The sequence below is a fragment of the Pogona vitticeps genome, chromosome 5 (genome assembly GCF_051106095.1).
Source record: "Pogona vitticeps strain Pit_001003342236 chromosome 5, PviZW2.1, whole genome shotgun sequence".
In the NCBI taxonomy this organism is placed as follows: domain Eukaryota; kingdom Metazoa; phylum Chordata; class Lepidosauria; order Squamata; family Agamidae; genus Pogona; species Pogona vitticeps.
In genome coordinates, this window is record NC_135787.1 from 152,307,515 (window position 1) to 152,329,598 (window position 22,084).

General features: G+C 37.1%; 1 protein-coding gene across 2 annotated transcripts in view; it reads left to right on the forward strand.

Annotated features, from left to right (window-relative positions):
* Positions 1-22,084, forward strand: part of LRRIQ1 (leucine rich repeats and IQ motif containing 1) — a 131,092-nt gene that overhangs the window by 73,396 nt on the left and 35,612 nt on the right. For both annotated transcript variants that reach the window (XM_020777759.3, XM_020777766.3), the window contains exons 19-23: positions 4,906-4,983; positions 7,106-7,227; positions 7,805-7,900; positions 8,929-9,014; positions 18,617-18,718. In XM_020777759.3, coding sequence (XP_020633418.3) covers positions 4,906-4,983; positions 7,106-7,227; positions 7,805-7,900; positions 8,929-9,014; positions 18,617-18,718 — 484 coding nt within the window. The remainder of the gene's footprint in view (positions 1-4,905; positions 4,984-7,105; positions 7,228-7,804; positions 7,901-8,928; positions 9,015-18,616; positions 18,719-22,084) is intronic.

The window sequence follows — 22,084 nt, forward strand, 5'->3', positions numbered from 1 at the left end:
CAGTAATGGGCGGGGGGAGATGCACAGTGATATTTTAGCATAATTTGCATGCATAGGGAATATGCACATGTACATTTAATTAATAAATAATTAAGGAAGGCCTTCCCCTTGCTCAATAGACATCTGAGAATCCTAGCACAAGCTGCCAAAGCAATCTCAGTCTTGGAAAGTTAGCATATGAAGACTGCTGTAAATTATTTCTAATATTCTGTTTTATTCTGTTCTATTCTATTTATTTCCTTTAGATTTTTCCGTTCCCCTATACAGTGGCCTAAGATGACACAGAAAAATGTGCCAATTTGAGGATTTTTTTAAAAAAGAGGGGGGAAACTGTTCAAGAAATTGTTTATTAATATGATATTAGTACACTCATTTCAACAGAGCTTTTAAGAGGAATAGAATATTTATGAAAACATAATTAATTAGTTAATATATAAATATAATAGATATATTATATAATTTATAATAATAAATATATATAATCAATGACATTTTAGCTGAAATACTGTCCAAGTAAACATTATATAAAAAAAAATAGACTTCATATTGTGTGACGATAATTCATATGACCTCTTCAGTCTGTCACCAAGACTAATTAAATAGTAAAATAGATTGTCAAACATGAAAATCATGATGGGAACTTTTTTATATATATAATTAGGCATTCTTGGCATCCTGGCCATGTGTTCTACATCTCCAACTAAAATACTAGGAAATTGTTACATATAAATATGTATTAATTGTACTCTGAGAAAGAATGTTGTTGCCTGCCTACTTTTTTTAAAATATCCTATTCCTTAGAGCAGCCATTCTCAGTGGGGGTCATATGACCCCCTGGGGGTCCCTGGCACATTTGATGGGGAGTACAGACTGGAAACAATCCTTCACACATCATCTTATAAGGTTTGTTATGTGATTTATGCACATAACAAACCTTATAAGATGATGTGTGAAGGACTGATTCAGCATATATTTCTTTCATATTGTGTTTATAGCTGTGGCAAAAAAAAAAGGTTGAGAATGGTTGCCTTACAGCATGGTTTTGCAAAACAGATAGTTATCTTTTCCTTAGGTATTATCAGCCTTCTTTATCACACCATAAGAATAAAGGAAGCAACCTACATGCATTTGAGCACCAGGTTCTTTCTGTATGGGTCAGTGCAATTTATTTGTCACCATGTCCTTCTCTACAAACGTATTCTTCTTATTTTACTTGCAAGGCCCAGAAGTGTTTTCTACCAGCTCTAGTCCAATATCACTACGTTTTTTTCAGCATCTATTCATTTGAAAGGTTTGTTCATGGGCCAATACACATGTTTATGCATTCACCCAGATCAAAGACACATTTGAGAGAAGTACAATAATGGCAGGGCAACTTGACTGAATGGATGTCTTCCCAATATGTGTGTTGCATTTATCATATATTGTGTTTTCTGTTTTGCTGAATGAGATCATATGTTATATGAGGTTACCTTACTTTAAACAGGGTGAGATTGGTTAGACGGGGTGATTTGCCCAAGACCACCCAGTGAGCTTCATAGCCGAGCAGGAGTTGAACTCTCACATCCTTAGCCAACATATTGTAGCCATGGACGATACTGCTTTTCAGACTGAAGAGCCTTTGAACATTGACTTGCCAAGCCCAATGCTGAACTGGACACCTGTACTTTACTTTTGTAAACTTTCAGACTGATCTGAAAGAATGAAAGATTTGGAGGCACTGTAGTGAATTGCCTGGTTTGATGTGCCTGCTTCTCTGTCTTCATAATAGTTTTCCAGTCTGAATACTGTAAACAATCGTAATGACAAAGTCACTTGATGTTCCTTTAGGTACAAAGTACTCTAATATGCTTTAGTGTCTCAGTATATTTGGTGTTGTTGCTTTTAATGGAGTTTAGCTAGGAATCTTTGTGAAAAGTTACTATTTTAGATAAAATTCAGGCAATCCTGACCAGTTTTTTAAAAACGCATTAATTTAAATCACTCCATTGTATTCATGTTGAGAACCAACCCTACAAGATTTCACTATGGCAAACTTGAGGAAACAAGGTTTTATAAAAACTTCTCATTTCAAAAGACAACAGGGGCAGAATAACAAGGAACAGCATAGATGAGGGTATTAAAAATTATGGGGCTTTTGTTGAAATAAGGACCTCTTTTAAAAATCAATGTAGCTTTCGAGCCGCATCCAGCATATGGAGGGATCAATGAGGTGCCAGTCATGTATAAGCTTCATATGTAGAAGGAAAAGGACCCGGATCCAAATAAAGAATCAGAATTTTGCTAACTTGTTAGCAATTGGATGTGATGGCGCTGCAGGCTAAACCACAGACGCCTCTGTGCTGCAAGGACAGAAGACCAGCAATCGTAAGATTGAATCCACGTGATGGAGTGAGCTCCTGTCGCTTGTCCCAGCTCCTGCCAACCTAACAGTTCGAAAGCATGTAAATGCGAGTAGATAAATAGGTACCACCTCGGCGGGAAGGTAATGGCGTTCCATATCTAGTCACAACGGCCACGTGACCATGGGAACTGTCTTCGGACAAACGCTGGCTCTATGGCTTGGAAACAGGGATGAGCACCGCCCCCTAGAGTCGGAAACAACTAGACTAAATGTCAAGGGGAACCTTTACCATTACCTAGCAGTCGGAACAGTGCAAGGGAGCTCCATGCTTTATCAGGCATACATAGGCATACACTGATGTTTCTACAGGAAGCATATAAATTGTGAAATATTTATTTATTTATTTATTTATTTATTTATTTATTTATTTAATTTATATCCCGCCTATCTGGACTATAAGTCCACTCTAGGCGGCTTCCAGCATATAATAAGAATAAAATACAATTTAAAAACAAAATGTGCATAAACATATATAATAATTACAATCAGAGCAGATAAAAAGGAATATAAGGGAAATTAGAAAAGGAATCAGGAATTGATTGGAGGGAAGGCCTGCATGTATAACCATGTTTTTAATTTATAACTTTATACATTTAAACATGCACTAAGTTTAATGAAGAAAGTCACACCACTTACTGCCATGGTATTTTGGCTACACACTCACCCACCCACCTCACATGCCCGGGTACAGAAACTGGAAAATGGGTCTGTAACATGATATTTCAGTGCCATATTTTGGGGAAGAAAATGCAAGAGAATAAAAGATAAAATCCCCAGTAAAAGAAACATGAGAAAGTGATAGGTTTTCTCTGAAATAGCTGAAGAGCAGTGCAAGCATAATGAATGCCACACCATCCTAGATTTATTGTACTCCTTTCCCATGTATCTGGTTTTTTATATGCAGTGAGAAATCAGGTTAGTCTGTCACAGCAAAAACAATGTGCCTAGTGGTGCCTTAAAGACTACCACATTTTATTTACTGTACAGTTTCTTGATTCGTGTCCTCTTCATCAGATACAAGACCTACTTCTTGTAACATGGGTAAGACAAAGGCTTTCATCACAGTCTGCTTCATTATGCTATGATGGCTATATTATCACCCAGCTACTATTGTTGATGATCACTGCCAAGATAACAGTCAATATCTCTAGCTCAAGAATGTGTAGAAATGTCTGTTAACTGGGGCAGTTTTCTATAGATCTGATTAAATGGGCTGCATTCTACTGAAGTGTATGCCAATTCAAATGTTAGTCTTTTAAGTGCTGCTTGACTGTAGATTCTAGATCTAGATTAAACCTAGCATACATTATGATATAGTAAAAACATAGTAACGCTGGCAGAGGATGTGTCGCTTACATAAAAGAGAAAGCCATTTCCCCCTTTTTGTGTTTCTACTGTGGCTCCTCTGTGGAAAGTGATTTAGGTGCCTCCAAACAAAGTCCCACCTCACTTCGAAATGTGCATTGATGTTTGAAGATATTTTAGAGCAGATGACAGTGGATATAGCATATAAGAAGGAGAAGCCCCATTGCTTCAGCAGATCTCTTGTTATGGCCTTGAACAAAATCCGATGCATGAATAGAATAGGTCAGGAGACAATGAAAAGTTGAGATTGACAGTCACCTTCCTAGTTTGATAGTTGATATTCTTGGTGGTTAAAAGGATAGATTATAATGGAAGGAGAGAGAAAGGTGGGATACAGATACTGTGAGATAAGTGCGCCAAGGAAGCCAAGGTCAGAGGGAAAGCAAATTATGAAGGAGGAAGGAGAGATGGGCAAAGAAGACAAATCAAATGCCTCCATTTGGGGTCTGAAAAAATAATAATATGAAAACTGCAGTGCCTTAAGAAATAGAACAGGTAACAGAATGAATAAAGGCAACAGAATGAATAAAGAGGCATGAAGGAAGCAAAAGTCAAGAGGAAGAAGGGTGTGGCAAAGGCACCTAAGAACACAGAATTAAGATAGACAGTCTTCTGTTCATTCAACTAGAGTTCCTCTTTGTGGCAGTATTTCTATACATAGTTACACCATGTAGTGATCATTTTTCTTTTGCTGTCATGATAACAAGAGGATCCTCCAGAATCTTTTAATAATGCAGATATCTTCAGGCCTTTACAACCATGTCTAGAATGTCTGATGGTTGGAAAATTTTGTAATTCTAAATGGGATTATATACATGGACGTAACAGAATTTTTGTGAGCTCTGGGCTTTTCAGTGAAAGTAGACTAAAGAGCAGTTAAAAACCTTTTAGAATCTAGAATCCTCCTATTGGAACTATCATAAATTAGGGGAGATTTGAATATATATATGTTCTCAAAACTTCTCTCCCCATGTTCAATGAGTGTGGCAATACTGCTGGTAGCAGTTCCAACCAGCAGCCTCGGAAACATCACAAGCAGCATGCAACATAGTCAACGGTGTATTTTCTAAAAGTTATCAAAATGAAATGGGTATTATTTCTGCACTACTGATTTCACTGCCTTTTCTTAAATCCAGACTGTCATAGAGGAAGAATGGCCAGCTTTGGAGTCTACCCACTTCCTTTCACAAACACCACTATCCTCAGACCAAAAGGTAACATGTCACTGAAACTTTTTTCTTCTTTGGCCTTTGTCCTTACTGTGGGGATCTTGCTTCACTTGGTGTGATTAATATTGCAATTTATTGACTAAAAAAACATAATTACTTTTAGAAGTCTCTGACTTCCTCTTCATCTCCAGATGTAATTTGTCATGTAGCTTTTCTTTCATTTGCTTAATTCACCCCTACACACACCTTTATTTTGGATTTCTTTCAACACTGTACTTCACGGTAGCAAAAAGAAAAAGAAAGATGATGTGCCTCAGCTGCACTTTTGGCAGTGAATTAAAAATGGCTAGTGTTTTAAAAATACTGGTCTGTGTTGTATGGCAACAGCTGTGGATTTTCAGAACAGCACAAAACTACTGAACTATAAAGTCTGTTAGCTATTCCATAAATTCAAAAGTTTCCGCTTTCTTTATGTTATGCAATATGTTCCCAACAATATTTGCACTCGCTGTAAAACAGAATAGTCATAAACTGTAGGCAGTATATGCCTAATGTATGTTAATTTTTCTTCCATAGGAGTAATTAAATGCAAGCCTGGCACTCTTGTTTTAAACACATTTCCTTAGAATGGCCCAATTTCAAGTAAACGTGTTTAAGTTCAGGGTGCCAACAGCCATTTACTGTAGCTTTAATTTGAATTTCAAACTGCTTCCAGAGCATAACCTGCTCATATCTTAGGTACACTGGGATGGCTAAGTGTATTCCAGATTATTGCAAAATGACTGGATCCTGTTAAAGTCTGTGGCTGTGATCCAATAAAATGGAATGTGTGCACGGGGGAGAATTGTGCACACAGCCGGATGTTTCTTTGAAGTTTCCACCAAGACTGCTTATACTGCAACAAAGGCCAGCTTCACAGCTTAAAATGCATCTTGTTTCTGCAACATGCAGCTGTGATGAAAACCTCAAACAAGCTCCCAATTTTATAAGGTCCACTCCTATGTATACATGTAGCTCTCATATTTCATCATGACTGGTAAATTTAGACTTTGCAAAGTAGAAGAAGGCTGGTTTACTCATTGATTTACTCTCATGGTATGTTGCTTTGTTTGTTGAATGTCCTTGTACCCAGCATGATTTCTAGCATAGTTTTTCACATAGGTCTGTCTTATCGTTTGTATTTTCTTAACTAACCCTATATATTCCTGAAAACATAACTGCTTGAATAAGAAACTTTCCGTGAAATCCTGAATGCCTGTGTATCAGGTTATGCTAACTGTTGTGCAAGGGTGATGAAATTTTCTAAGAAGCAGCTGTGTTACTCTTTGAACATGTTAACAAAATTTAACACGTTGGGGGACAAAGAGGAGAAGAGGAGGAGGAGGAGACACTTTAAAGACTAACCAGTTACGGATCACAATCCACTTGTGAATTTGTCTGAGGAAGTGGATATGATCCAGGAACGCTCATACTGAAGCAAATGCATCAATCTTTAAGGCATCATGACATTTTGTCCTTTGTTTTCCTCCTTTTTCCCCCTTTAATTCTGACAGCACATGAGAAAGGTCCACACAATCAGAAAGCAACCTACCATTGAAATGATTTGCAATGAAGGACTGACTTAAAGATGAAACTAAATCTTGAGACATGTGAGCATGTCCACCCTGTGTCACATCACCTGTGCGGGCACTTAACATGCTTCTTGTTCCAGTGAATGGTTCAAGTCTTAATTCTTCAAGCTCCTTGTAACCAGAGGCCCACCTATCTTAAAAAACCACCCTTTCCTGTTATCAGTTGCTTTACCAATTATATTTCTCAAGTCAGCTCTTGTTTTATATCTGAAGAAGAGGTACTGCAAGAACTGAGAGCCTCACTTGCCAGAAATGCTGCCATTACAGGGTTTATCCAACAGCTGTGGAACCATTTTCCAGTTTTCCAGTTTCCTGGAAAGTCATTTATGTTGTGGGATTGGGTTGGTGGGGTTTGTTTTTTTTTCAGTTTTAGAATTTTGTTCAGTTCAAAATTTACCTGTACATTGTCTTGAACCTAAGTGTAAATATCCTATGTATGTGTTATATAAATAAACATGATGTGTGAGCCATGTCTTCTTCAAGTTCAGTCTGAAAAGAGCTATTTATTTCAATATTTTTCTTTCCTTGTTTTCAAGCATAATGAAACTGCAAGATGTGAAAACAAGCCACATCACTTAACACACTTTCCTCATAATACCTGGCAGGTTGGGGAAAAAACAAAATCCTTCTTGCTGGAAAACAGTCAGATTAGTAAGAGGTAAGTAAAATGAATTACTTTAAATGTTTCTGGCTTTTATTTAACTGCACACTAACAAGAACCAGAAAATGAACTGGAAAAGTAATTAGAATTTCTTGTTGCTGCCTTGCCATTTTAAATCATGTGATTAATTAGGTTGTAAGCTTAACAAAGGAGCTTAACAAATATCTAATATGACACAAATGATTTGTAGAATAGTAGCTCTTCAATAAGCTGATGTTTATTCATTAATCTTTTTTAGCAGCATAAAATAACTAGAAACTCAAATCTTAATTTAAAAAAAATTAAATAGGCCCTAAAATGCAGATATCAAAGACAGATAAAGGTAGAAGGATTTCTTACAGCTCTGCATTCCTTTGTAGAAAAAAAACTTTAAATATGTTTCACATAACTGAAGTGTAAACATTTCATGCAGTTGTCTGACTTTTATTGCTCTCCAAGATAAAGTCTTCCTGGAGAATTAAAATAGATTTTATTTCTGAGATCCAGAAAGCATAGGCACTTTAGAGCTCAGCAAATACAGCAGAAATTTATGGTACTGGGCTAGATTTCAATGGTTTTTGCTTCCTCTTCTGAGGTCAGAGAAGAATGCTCCTTCACAGTTCTCCACTTTGAGACCCCTCAAAAAGTCAGTGTCAAGAATGGAAAAAGAAGAAGAAATTTCAGAAGAATGGTATGTTTGATTTAGCATTCTAACACCTTAAAAAATTTGGTAGCAGTACCTAGGCTTGAGTTCAAGTTTTAGTAAAAACTATATTAGTTCTTGACATCCTAATCAGAAATATTTCTGCTGCAGTGTCATATAATGCTGCATTGGCATAACCATTAGTCACCTTCTACCGAGGATGTAGTACAAGTGCTGATGGGCTGATGATCCAGTGGTGGGTTTTTTTACTATTAAAGGCTTCCCCAAACCTGAGAAACACTAAGGTTTCTCCAGGATGAAAGGGAGCCCTAGAGCGTCTCATAATCTGAAAGAGAAGAGAAAGGAAGCTTTCAATTAATCTAAATTAATTGAGAGATGATGAAGATGCCAGCCACAGAGACTGGCAAAACGTCAGAAAGAACAACTTTCAGAACACAGCCAAAGAGCCCGAAAAACCCACAACAACCAATCTAAATTAAACATGCCTGTTTCTGACTTCATTCAGTTTACATAGGTTAATTTATGCAAGAGGACTTTAGTCATTTGGTCACACACAGTTGTGAAATACACCCATAACATTGCTTACCCTGTGTGTGACCAACATTGATGTAATTTTGTATAAATGAGCATACATTATTATTTTTTTTAACTTCAACAGCAAACACTAATGGAGCTTTATGGAGGATTAGATCTTATGCCAGGCATAGCCTCTGAAATATAAACTATTGTCTTGTACTATTGGGGGGGGGGGGGAGGAATACTGTATATGGGTTCCAAAAAGTTACACATGTTTTTATATGCGTCCAAGCTATCTAGATCCTCTTCTTTTTACTTGTCATTTACTCTTTCTGAAAAGCAGACTCTGAAAAACTAATATCCTTTAGAGTGTTATTTATTGGAGCATAATTATTATAATCAAAAGAGGGGGGGAGGTAGCTCTTATATGTGTACATGAAGCTCTTTAAGTAGCCTGGCTAGAGGTTTTATGGATATCAGCCTATATTTTTAGTACATGGATATTTCTGTTTGCTCAATAATTTTCACCTCTCTTTTAGGGGTTTTAAAGACATATCCACAGCTCAGCTGATGCTAAGGAGAGCACATAAAATGAAAGCAAAGAAATCTAGCAGTAGAAATCTTGGTGAGCAACTATTCCCGTTAAAGTGTATGATACAAATTGCATCTCAAAATAGGTAACAGTGTATTAGCACATTAGGCTTTCTCTTCTTTGAAAGCACTGTGCCCAATTTATATGTTATTTTGTAGATGTTAATGGCATTTTTCAATACATTTATTTCAAACAGTTGTAGACATAACTAACTTTTTATTTTAAAAATGATAACTTTTAAAAGCATTGGTGGTGTAAATATAATATCTTATTAATCTACTTGGGAATTTCTTTTCTTGTCAGAAAGATACATCGTAGGAACTGTGTAATTCTTTTGTTAGCTAAGTGAAGTTGCTTGCTAGGGGAAATACTGCTCTCAGAATATTTCTTTTTCATTTGAACAATGGCTTGCTTAATATACACATTTTTCTTATTCCAATAATGCCACATGACTTTTCTGACAGACGTTGATTATTGCTATCAAGGGCTACTTTGCTTAAATATTTAGAACACACACACACAAAATATTTATTGCCAATGGCAGACCGATATTTCTAGAAGGGATGACTACCTTTGTGTCAGGGAATCATATTTCTTCCATATTTTTCCTTCAGAAAAGTTGCTCAGAGATTTCATATTTATTAATATTTTTTTCTATAGGTTTAGGTATGAGTGTCTTTCTAATAACAGTTACTTGATTTACATTAAAATATCTGGAGGTGTATATTGACTCTAATATGTGCTCTAGAAATAGATTCTATGTGAAAATAGATCATTTATAATAATTTATGTGTTGTGTCATGAAGAGTTGGACATGACTTAATGACTAAACAACATGTGTTGTGATTTTTTTTTTGCACAAGAAATATTGACATTGACTTCTGATTTCATGTATCAGTGAACTAGGTCTAGACGTAGTCATGTTTAGGATAGCTCCACTGAATGCCTTGGTTTCAATAAGCCTGCTCCAAGCATTAATTGTGGATTGAGCCCAATACAACTATACAATATTCAAAACTTGTGAGAAGATGACAACATCTTGACCCTATTTGTATTTAATATTAATATATTATATTTGCAGTATATACAGTAGTAAATCATTGAAGAGCTAGGGATTAATTGTGGAAAGTTTTATGGAAATGGTTGACATGAGATTTGAATTTTATCAGTAGTGCTGAATTTCATATGGCCAAATAATGTGTGTCTTTTAGAAGCTTGACGTGAAACCTTGTCCATGTGAGAAAGGAAAGGAAAGTAGAAAGAACCCCAGAGAAGTGCTTATACATTCAGTGATTTTGATGGCCTCCCACCCTGTTCTATCACACTCTTCTGGGAGAGAGAGCATATATATCTGGCATCCAGCTGAATCTTTCACATGTGTACAACTTGGTGGCCCACATATCATTTGCAATTAATAGAACCCACTGGAGTGTATCATCTTTTCTCCATATGTGATCTGTTTTACATTACTAATGATTAATTCTGTCTTAAATGGTTATTTCTGAAAGCATATCAAAGTGAACGATTCAGTTTTTGTTTTCTGTAGAGGACTTCTGGATGTTCTAATATTAACAACATTTGAAGATGTTTCTCTTGTACATTTTCATATTTTCCTTCTGTGTTAATTTCATAGCTGAATAAGAATGCAATCAATATGTAAGCAGAGAGCCTTTATAGTTTAATGGTTAAGAGCATCAGCTGTGAGCTGGAAGTCATTGATTTAAAAGTCAGTTCAGCCCTGATTTCTGTTCACTAGGTAGTCTTCAGCTAAGCTTCACTCATCATATGGGACTAATAATGATGCTGATAATTAGAGGCTATTGTAAGGATTACTGGAATAAAGTATATGAAATGATCCAAACATTTTAATATTGAATAAATTATAAAGTTAATTTTTGGAGGGGAAATATTTACAAAAGTATTAGAGGTAAAGTGTAGACTAGATTACTTTACTAGTTGTTCAAAATGGCTAAAACTGTCTCTTTCAGCCATGCAGAAACAACTGAATTACCATAGATATCTGCTTGACTGACAACTAGTGCCATATCACCTTTCAGACTGAACCTGCTCCTCCTTGTTACTATCTTTGGTCTAAGTAATGCTGAACCTATTCTTGCTGGACGCCAGTTCCCATCAGCTCTATGTAGCATGGGCACTGGTAGAGGATAATGGGAGCTTTAGTTCAAATCTGGAGTGTCATAGGTTCCATATCCCTATTTATTCCTTTCTCATAAACACAGTCAGGCACGTTGCCTGTAAAGATAAATAGGATTTGATTTCATTTTGTGTAGCAAAAACAAAACAAAACATAAATATTGTGGCATCTTAAAGACTATCAGACTTGAATCATCATGAAGTTTTGTGAGTTACAATCCTGAGATGCCACAATACAATAATTTTCGTTTTGTTTTTTGTTTTTACACATGCTGAAACCAACTAACATGATAGCATCTTTGATTTAATTTAACCATTAGCACATGTAAATTTCTTGGTTGTATATCTCAGTATATGGGCTGCCTGAAACAATTTTTTCTCTGCACAGATAATGATTTATATAAGGCTAATGTATTAGCATTATATAAATTTCCCATTTCCCATTGTTTATATATATACATATATACATATATACATATATACATATACATATACATATATATATATACATATATACATATATACATATATACATATATACATATATACATACATACATACATATATATACATATATACATACATATATATATATACACACACACACACACACACACACACACATATAAATATATATATATATACACACACATATATATACATATATATACATACATATATACATATATATACATATATACATATATATATACATACACACACACACACACACACACACACACACACACACACATACATACATACATACATATATACATATATATATACATAACAAAATATTGGACTTTTGTTTGATCCAGCATGACTGTTATGTTCCTATATAACAAACAGACCCTGGCCTGTAACAAATAGATCTTGAGGTTTATCTAAATAAAAGGTTAAATTGTGAAAAAGCTACACTAATTCTATACACTTCCCAGCCCAACTCTAAGCACTGGTGCTTGCTTACCTTTAAAGTCCTAATGGTCTGGAACCCCTTAATTTGTTGGAATTCTAATATATCAGCCTGCCTGTGACTTGAGAACCCTGAAGAGGCATGTCTCTGTGTTGTTTAGGTGCTTTATGTGTCAAGAAGGAAGAGTGTCTTCACTGTTGTTGCATCCCAACTGTGGAATACCACTGCTAGCTAAAATTGTTGGTGCTAACACACCGCTGAACTATCCCTGAGGCAAACATGATGAAACTGAGGCTTTCATACTTTGGGCACATCATGAGAAGGCAGGATTTGCTGAAAAAGACAATGGTTCTGGGAAAGATTGAAGGCAGCAGAAAAAGCAGAAACTAAATACGAGTTGGATTGACTCCCTAAAGCAAGCCGTGGGCTTGAGTTTGCAAAAACTGAGCTGGACAGAACTTTTTGAAGATAGATAATTCATAGGGTCATCATAAGTTGGAAGCAACTTGACCAGTACATAACAACACAACACTGTTGTTTCATCCACTGTTGAAACCTTTTTGTTTTCCTAAGTATATTACTTGAAAGATTCTAGTTGTTGCTGCTGCCACTGTTTTTTGTTTGTTTGTTTTTTGTAACTCCTACTATTCTTTGTTTTTGGGTTTTTTACTGTGAGGTGTTTATGGAGTTTTGCATATGTGAATTATAAGGTAATGGTAAAGGTTCCCCTTGACAATTTTTTGTCCAGTCGTGTTCGACTCTAGGAGGCGGTGCTCATCCCCGTTTCCAAGCCATAGAGCCAGCATTTTATCCGAAGACAATCTTCTGTGGTCACAGGGCCAGTGCGACTTAGACACAGAATATTGTTACCTTCCCACCAAGGTGGTCCCTATCGATCTACTTGCATTTGCATGCTTTCGAACCGCTAGGTTGGCGGGAGCTGGGACAAGCGACGGGCGCTCACTCCATCGCGTGGATTCGATCTTATGACTGCTGGTCTTCTGAACCTGCAGCAGAGGCTTCTGCGGTTTAACCCGCAGCGCCACCACATCCCCATGTGAATTATAGCTCTGCACTAAATAGCATATTGACTTTCCCATTTCTCATTGTTTTGATTATACTTGGAATCACATGCAACCAGAATCACTGGTGATCTCCTGAAAATAGCTATATGTCATATGGGGCATTCTTTCTCCCCCTGCCTGCACAACTCTGAGCAGCACAATTGGGCAGACAAAGAAAAGGAGCACAAGCTGTCTATTGCTCTGCTATCCTGCTGGTGGGTTCTCTATTTCATTGGCCAAGTAGGAATCAGGATGATTGACTAGAGAGACTTTTGTCCAGCACAGCTTTTCATGTATGAGTCAGAGTTTCACAAGCAATAAATCTAAGGCATTAAACCTGGATGAAAGATGAATTGGGAGGAGAGGAAGAAGACTGCATTGACATAGAGGATTTCTGAGATTTTTTTATTTTGACAGGCTAAAACTTTGACTAAATCATGTCACATTAATTCCAGTGGAAGTCAGCCCCCATTACTAGCATTTTTGTAGCCTCTATGGGCATCCCAGAGCACATGTTCAAAGCAACAACCATAAATTGGGAGCCTATTTTGTCCAAAAAAGGGAAGCAGTGGTTTTGCTTGTGTGGGGGGGGAAGCTCTTCCAGAATCCATCACCCAAAAACAGAAACCCCTTCAGCTGGAAATACTCATTTGGGAAGTTACAGATTGATTTTTTTCCTTCTTTTTAGCCATTTCAGGTTTTGAATTTCATTCACAGATCTTTCCCATCTCTGTGTTAGATCTCTTCTTCTTCTTCTTCTTCTTCTTCTTCTTCTTCTTCTTCTTCTTCTTCTTCTTCTGAGAGCATTTCTTCACTTGAGGAGAAATTGCTTAGTTATTAATTTGAATAACTACTTGGGGCATATATGAAACTCAAAATCTAAAAAGAAAGTGACCTACCTCATTTATATATACATGTACCTCATTTATATACATGTACCTATTGAGCCTATCTTTGTCAGTATCTAAAACTCTGGATGAAGACAATTAGATTCTGGTGACTACCCAAGTTTTGTAACTTTTACCAAAAGGAAGGGCTTGGGGTTAGCTTTCCACGTATGCTGTAGACGAACCATATTTGAATGATTGTTGGCCCAGTGCTGTCAGGTGATATCTCACAGGGTTGTTCTGCTTTAATCCATTACAGTTATGAATGTTTGTTCAAGCAGTTAAATACATTGTGGCCACAGTTTAACCATACCAAATGTGTGCTGTGATTTATTCATCTTCTGTATCCACACCAACTACTTTTCTCTAATATGAGATAATACAAAAAGTATGGTCATGATACCAGATCATTTTGCAGCCAAGGGGAACTGGAAAAATGTCAAACTATTCCAAAGTATTTTTTTTTAAATCCCAATTCTAATTTAGTAGCAGTCTATAAACACCTATTTTCTTTTAAACATATATGATTACAAACACATTATTAACCTTGATTTGGCAGATAGGACATGTGCTTCTCAATTTATTTTGATTTTTGTAGATTTGATTTTTAAACTCTAAACCTCAGGGATTCAGGCAACCCTAAAGTCGGAGAAAGTCGACAAGAGAAACACTACATCCTAAGCCCTGCTCTGTTGGGTAGCTGTTTTGGTCTATCCCCTTACTGTCTCTAACAGAAAAATATTTGCATGCTACCTTTCAGGCTAGCATATTCAGACTCTGTTTGGGAACACATTGGGGCAACAGGAGACCACAGGATTTTGCACATATTGGCCCCCTCCCCCATTCCTCTCTTCCACCTCATCCTATTTTCAACAGTATAATGAGTGGTAGAGCCACAGTACTGAAGGATTTGTTGACATCCAGGAAGAGTTCTGTAATCAGACCTCCTTTTCAGCCTGACACCTAGGAGATAAGGAAAGGCCACACAATTAAATGGCAGCAGAGTGCACATGTTTTTGTAAAAAATTATCCTCATTTCAGTGTTCATTGGTTGGCATAAATGTGACTAAGTCCCTTTTAAAGACATGTGTCTAAATCACTGGCCATCATCCTATCTTGTGGTAGCAAATTACAGTATATTGCTTAAATATAAGTGGAGGTCTGTCCTTCATATTCTGTCGTACTGGTATATCCTTAATATATTTGTGGTCTATCCTTAATACTCTATCCTATTGGTGTGATATGAGAGAGAAAGAAAAATTTGTTTCTCTGTGTGTTGTTCACCACATGTTAATTTTGTAAGTCTCACTCATTTATCCCTACATACAACTTTTTTCTGAATACCCTAAATGTTATAATCTGTTCCAACTTTCTCATCTCTTTTTTGCCCTCTTTTGACTTTGAAGAGCTGCCATTAATTTATATTGTATGTAATTAATATAAATGCCACTTTTGTGAATGTGGTAGATGCTGTATTACTGTGATAACAAAATGCTGGTAATTAAGGATTCATGGGCCACTGTAGTGTTACACAAGTATTTGCCTCAACTCTTGGAGAGCTAAATAGATGTTGCACTGATGAGTAAATGCGTCTCATCCACCCAACATCCCTATGCAGCTTGAAGTAATAGAGACCTTCATGAACTGAACATGAAGTTCCGTGGAGAGTTCTATAAGTGGTTTTCTGTTTCAGCTGAATATGACAACAGAACTCATAGGAACCCTATCTGGTATTATAGCGTTCCTAGTCATGGGAGCCCTGTAAGTATATTGTAGATATTTGTGCTCTGTCTGAGCATCTGCATAGATGGGAAACTTGGGAGGGCATGGCTTACTTTTGCCCTCTTGTCTCCACCATCCCTTTAACTCTCTATAGGTTTGTATGTTAAGAGCTTAGGACCGGTTTTACTTCACCAGGAATCCGCAATATTTGGCTGTCCTTGCTTGCCAAATTAAAAATTGTGGTTGTCAGGTCCCTTTCAACTTGCTGGTTAGCAGCAAGTGCCTCCTCTCAACAGCAAAGGCAACTCTCAATTCTGTAAACCCTTTCAGCAACAAAAGTAGGTGAGATGTATTTCATTTCAACTGCTGCTTGGATAAAGGTAACAGAGATCCCTCCCCTTTTGCAACACCAAGCAACGGTTGATGGAGTCTTCCTCTCCCAACTCCATTTCCTGTTGAAAAGGAGCAGGAGCTGACTGGAGATTTTAGTTACTGATTAGGAGTGGTACCTGAGAACATTTTTGCTTATCACGCTAACCAGAGGGTGGAATCAAAATCTGATGCTAGTTGAACCATAGAAGTAGACCAGACCTGGGCAAAGTGCGGCTCGCGGGCCACATACAGCCTTAGAGCCACTCCTGTCCAGCCCGCCGGTCATTGCTCCAGTCTGGCCTGCCTGTCGCCGCTCCTGTCTGGCCCGCCCATCACCGTTCCTGCCCGGCCCGCCCATCGCCACTGAGTGAACCAGAGTTCTAGCTCCGGTCACCCATCACGGCAATAAGCAAAACAGGCTGTGGAGCCTGCAGCTCAAGAGGCCAGAAGCGATCCTGGCATAGGCGACGTGATGACACATCACGTCGCCTGCATGGGATAGAAGACAGTTGGAGCGGAAGGCCGCAGGGAAACAGAGGACAGGTGAGTTAGCTTAGTGTTGGTCCCCCCCCCGTGGTGAACGAATTACAATGCTCACATAGTAAACTCCCTAAAAAGTTTAGGGAGTTAACTATGTCAGCCTTGTAGTTCGTTCACCGCAGGGCCTCACCCAATGGGGGCCTATTACTACCCACAAATTGGGGGCCTATTACTACCCACCCCCGAACACCGTTCAGATTTTTCATGTGGCTCTCTATAGAAAGTAATTGCCCACCCCTAAAGTAGACTCATAAATATGTACTAGAAATGTCTGTTGATTTCAGTAAAACTAAAATTCTTGCAGGGTGGTTGATGTACTGGGGGGGAAATCTGCTCTAGTGTCATGGGAAGACATTTGATGCCAAAGATTTTGGATCTGTAAATGGCGGGGAAGGGCCCTTAATAAACCTAAGTAATGGCACACCAGAGGCCCATGTGCGGAGCAATGACCTGAGACTGGAAAAGCAGTTGTTTTGGAAGAACAGTTCCAAGATTTTCAGTCCAAAAAAAGTAATTTTTGCTACCTCTGTCAGAGAGCCAGATATATAGTGGAGCAAATGAAGATATCCCATATTTGAACATACTTTTAATGTTGTTATGTTTGATATCTGATATTGTAAGTCTGTTCAGTAGCGATGTATGGAAGTGAGAGCTGGACCATAAAGAAGGCTGACTGCCGAAGAATGGATGCTTTTGAATTGTGGTGCAGGACGAAACTCTTGAGAGTCCCCTGGACTGCAAAGAGAACAAACCTATCCATTTTGAAAGAAATCAACCCTGAGTGCTCACTGGAAGGACAAGTCCTGAAGCTGAGGCTCCAATACTTTGGCCATCTCATGAAAAGAGAAGACTCCCTGGAAAAGACCCTGATGTTGGGAAAGTGTGAAGGGAAGAGGAGAAGGGGAAGACAAAGGATAAGATGGCTGGACAATGTCATCGAAGCTACCAACATGAATTTGACCCAACTCTGGGTGGCAGTGGAGGACAGGATGGCCTGGCGTGCTCTTGTCCATGGGGTCATGAAGAGTCGGACACAACTTAACGACTAAACAACAACAAACATTTGATATCACCAATCAATTATTGAGAGGACAGACAGGAAGTGAAATCATGTTCTTTCCTCTCAGAAGCTCACGAGGAGGTAACTGACCATCTGTTCAGCACCTCTCAGGATATAACCAAGTGCTGGTGTTGTTCATTTTCTAAGTTGTAGTAGGTTACATTGGATCATTATTTGTGAGAAGGAAATGTAGAGGGATGGTGAAGCATAAATACCTGTTTGCTCAGTCATCCTTTTTTCCGCTAGGAGTTATCTCCTTTGTGCAGGATACATTATTTTAAAAGGGGTTGAGTGCCTTCTAATTCCGCATTTAGTTTTACAACAAGAAAACAGGGTACTTTTCAATTTTGAGGTTCATCTTTGTCCATCAGCATTCTCCACTTTTTCATATAGTTGCAGAGTTTATAGTCTGTATTCTGCTTTTCTCACCAAGAAAGTTGTTTCTACTGGAGAACTCAAATTTTCATTCCAATATATACATTATATATATATGTAAACAAAACACACATACAAGTATACATCGAACAGAATTGGATAACAAAAATATATATGACAAATATGATCATATCCATAACTTAAATATACAGTGTAACCCACCACCTTCAGGAATATATCTTTATATGTATCTTTTAATTATATATACATTTTAATTATGATTTTTTGTTTTATACTGGTAGCTGGTCCTTAGAATAATTGGCCTAGAGAATAAATGTTTAAAATATGTTTGACTTAAGTGCTTTGTTTGAAAAAAAATCCTTTTAACTCTTTAATGTTAGAAACAGTATATTTTTCCATCCTAATGTAAAACCTACAGAAGATATTCTGTTTCTTTTAATAAATGGCTAAAAGGCGAATATTTCTTTTCAGGAATGAATAAGCAAGGTATGACCTTTTGATTTTAACTTGTTCTTGTCGTCTAGACCCAGCTGTGCGCCTGGCGTTGTTCAAAAACAATGAAAATAAACATCCCCCTGTGAAACCACCAAAGAAGGCACAGACTGCAAAAACTGGTTACTTTGAAGGTATGCACAGGATTTTCATTTTATGTTTATCTTTTTGCTTGGATCTGCTAAAATTATGAAAATCATACCAGTGGATAGATCAATTTCCTTAAATTACTTTGCTTTGGGTTAACAGTGACAAAAACTTTAAGACAAATAATCTGAATCTGCTGGTGATAGATTCTCTCTCTCTCTCTCTCTCTCTCTCTCTCTCACACACACACACACACACACACACACACACACACAAATATTCAGGTGAAAATGTTAATTTCCAGTATCTCTGAAAGCCCACCAAAGTTATATCTTAATTCCGAATATCTGCCCTTTATTTCTTGAAAGTTGGAATGGGGGATGGAATTTAACATCAACAGCAAGCACACATGTGTTATCTGTTAAAAGGGTTGGTAGTTTTGAAAGGGGATGCCCTAGGAAGTGAAACAATTAGAACATTTTTTTCATTTTTGTTAAACTGGAATACATCATAGTAGTTTAAAAAATATATATAAGGAAAAAGGCACCTAAAGTTCTTTGATAGAAAATTACCAATGTTGAAATAAATCCTGGCATAATTTAGAGGAGAATTAAAGGACAAAAATCATATATTGCATGCAACGGTTTGTGATGCTCTATTGTTAATCATACATGACTAACTTGTTTAGTCAAAGTTATTTTCATCATACATTCTGTATGTATTCCAGATTTTTAGGGTTCAAATATTCTGCTTATGGTAACTCATATGATATAAATGAGAGGAAATAAAATTACACATATACTTTGAAAAGTCCAATGAATGGATGGGAGGAAATTAACTTTAAATCAGGATTAATAATATGCAAAATAATTATCCTAAACTGACATATAGTTACAGTCCCTCATTTCTTTTTTCCATATTTCAGATTTTGCAAGATAGCACGGAACATGATAGAAAAATTACATAATTTAAATATGGTATTAACTGAACAGATTAATTGAAAATTCATTACCTTACAAAGCTACATTAAAAACTCTTCATTAGAATGTCCAACTATTTGCCTACTTACCTTGTGCCTTTTCAGGCTTTATATAAATTTATACAAGGCTGTGAACAACAGATTATTATGAATTAACAGCTTCGTTTCTATGATGTGTGATGCTTGTTATTCTGCATTTTTAAAATTTGTGTTGCACTCAGTGTGGAGTCTTTAAGTTTAAGTTCATGCAGCAATCAATTTAATTTTTTTCATTATAGTGGAAAAAAGTTTTTTAAATATTTTGTCCAGTCCAAGCTCCTATCATTACAATTTTTTCCTCATTTTTATTATTTAGTCTAACACAAGCAGGTGTTTATCATAAGTGAGCATGGTATAAGTGAAATGTACTGTTCTTACATGCTTTTTGAGGATCAGACTTCATTCCCATAATTGCTTATATTATATGACTTGGTTGTAAATTATTCTGGGAGCAATTCATTCTAAAGAAGCAGAATATGAATATTGGAAACAAACTGATTAAAGAACAAACATTAAAAATTCTTGGAAGACCAGGCTAGTATAGCGAGTAGAGTTTTGGAGTGGAATTGTTCCATTTGGACATGGAACCCAATGGATTACTCATTGACCAGTCATATGCAGTCAATTTTACTACCTCACAGCATTCTGGTAAGGATAATATGGCAGGGATCTCAGCCATCTCTGCCACCTTGGAGTCTCTAGATGATCTAATGTGGCGTGTTAGTTTAACAACAACAACAACAACAACAACAACAACAACAACAACAACAACAACAAGAATAAGAATAAGAATAAGAATAAGAATAAGAATAAGAATAAGAATAAGGCTGGTGGAACTGAAGCACCTTAGAAGAATCAGTTCCTGTATTACAGAGGAATACCTCAATATTCCTCTATAAATAGCATAGATAGAAGTGAAATATTTTCAACTGTTTTAATCTTTTGTGGTTAGTTGTGATTTCCTAACATGGAAAGGTTAATGGGAGAGGTATTTTATATGTACCATCATAGAAAATGTGACTGTTTAACTATAATGTCAGTACAAGTATGCATTATAGGTGTAGTGGAACACTAATGTCAGTGGATATGAAAACGTACCACAGATAAGCCATGTAGGAGCTTCGTGGCGCAGTGGTTAAAACGCTGTACTGCAAGCTAAAACTGTGCTCACGACCTGGGGTTCAAATCCCAGGTAGCCGGCTCAAGGTTGACTCAGCCTTCCATCCTTCCGAGGTCAGTAAAATGAGTACCCAGCTTGCTGGGGGGGCAATGTGTAGCCTGTATAATTAAAAAAAATTGTAAACCGCCCGGAGAGTGCTTGTAGCGCTATGGGGCAGTATGTAAGTCCAATAAATAAATAAATAAATAAATAAATAGTGTACCATTATATCATGTGTTAGAACGAAGGAGTATAATAATGAAGGAAAAGAAGAAGGAACACATTGCAGCTCACAATCTTATTAAAAATTTGTGAAGACTTATACAGAGACCTTTGTATACAAATCTTACCCATGTTCTGTTAAAGCACAGATTGTGTTTGAAATGAGGCACCAGTAGTTCAGTAAAAGCTAGAGTGATGCCAAGTAATACTTCCACGGGCTTGACCTCACACTGATTCAGTTATGTTTGGTAAGCAAGCAAAACTACCATATGAAGTATAGTGCAAACCGTTGGACAGATCATATTAATTATAAAAATCCTATGTCTTGGCCAGACATTCTTGCAATATAGGCGTTGTGATGATCTCATATAATAGAGCACCACATGATATGAGAACAACAGCATGCTCCCATGACCATTGTGGCCTGATTATCAGTGCAGGATCAACACAGTTTGTAGATGCAGCAGAGCTGTAAAATATTGTTGGATGTCTTTGTATACCCAGTACAAAGCTGCAAGTTGCACTTCATCGCAATGTAGGCACATCAGTACCATGTTCTGTTCTGTCCTACATTGAAAATTTAATGTCAGTGAACCAGACTGGATAAATTGCTCATTTGGAGTTGTATTTAGGTGGCCACAAAACAAACTCTGGGGATCTTAGTCCACAAATATGACTGGTTTAGGCTAAATGATGATCTGACATTGTTCAGGGTCTCACACTTCCCCTTTCCTGCTTTACGATAGTTATGAGGAGAAAGTTGGTACCGTTGGTTCTGGCTTTTAGTCTAATCAGAGTTCTCTATTACATCTAGTCTCTGGGGATCATTGGATAATTGAAACTGTAGTTAGTTCAAACCAACCAGGAAGAAACCATCCTTATCTTCTGTGTTCACTAACTATTATTGAAATTGGGGGAGGCAACATGCAGCCCATAACTCTCATATATGGCCCTCCAGGGGCCCAAATGCATCTTCCCAGCACCCAAGATTCTCTTGAACCACCCATACTGCAA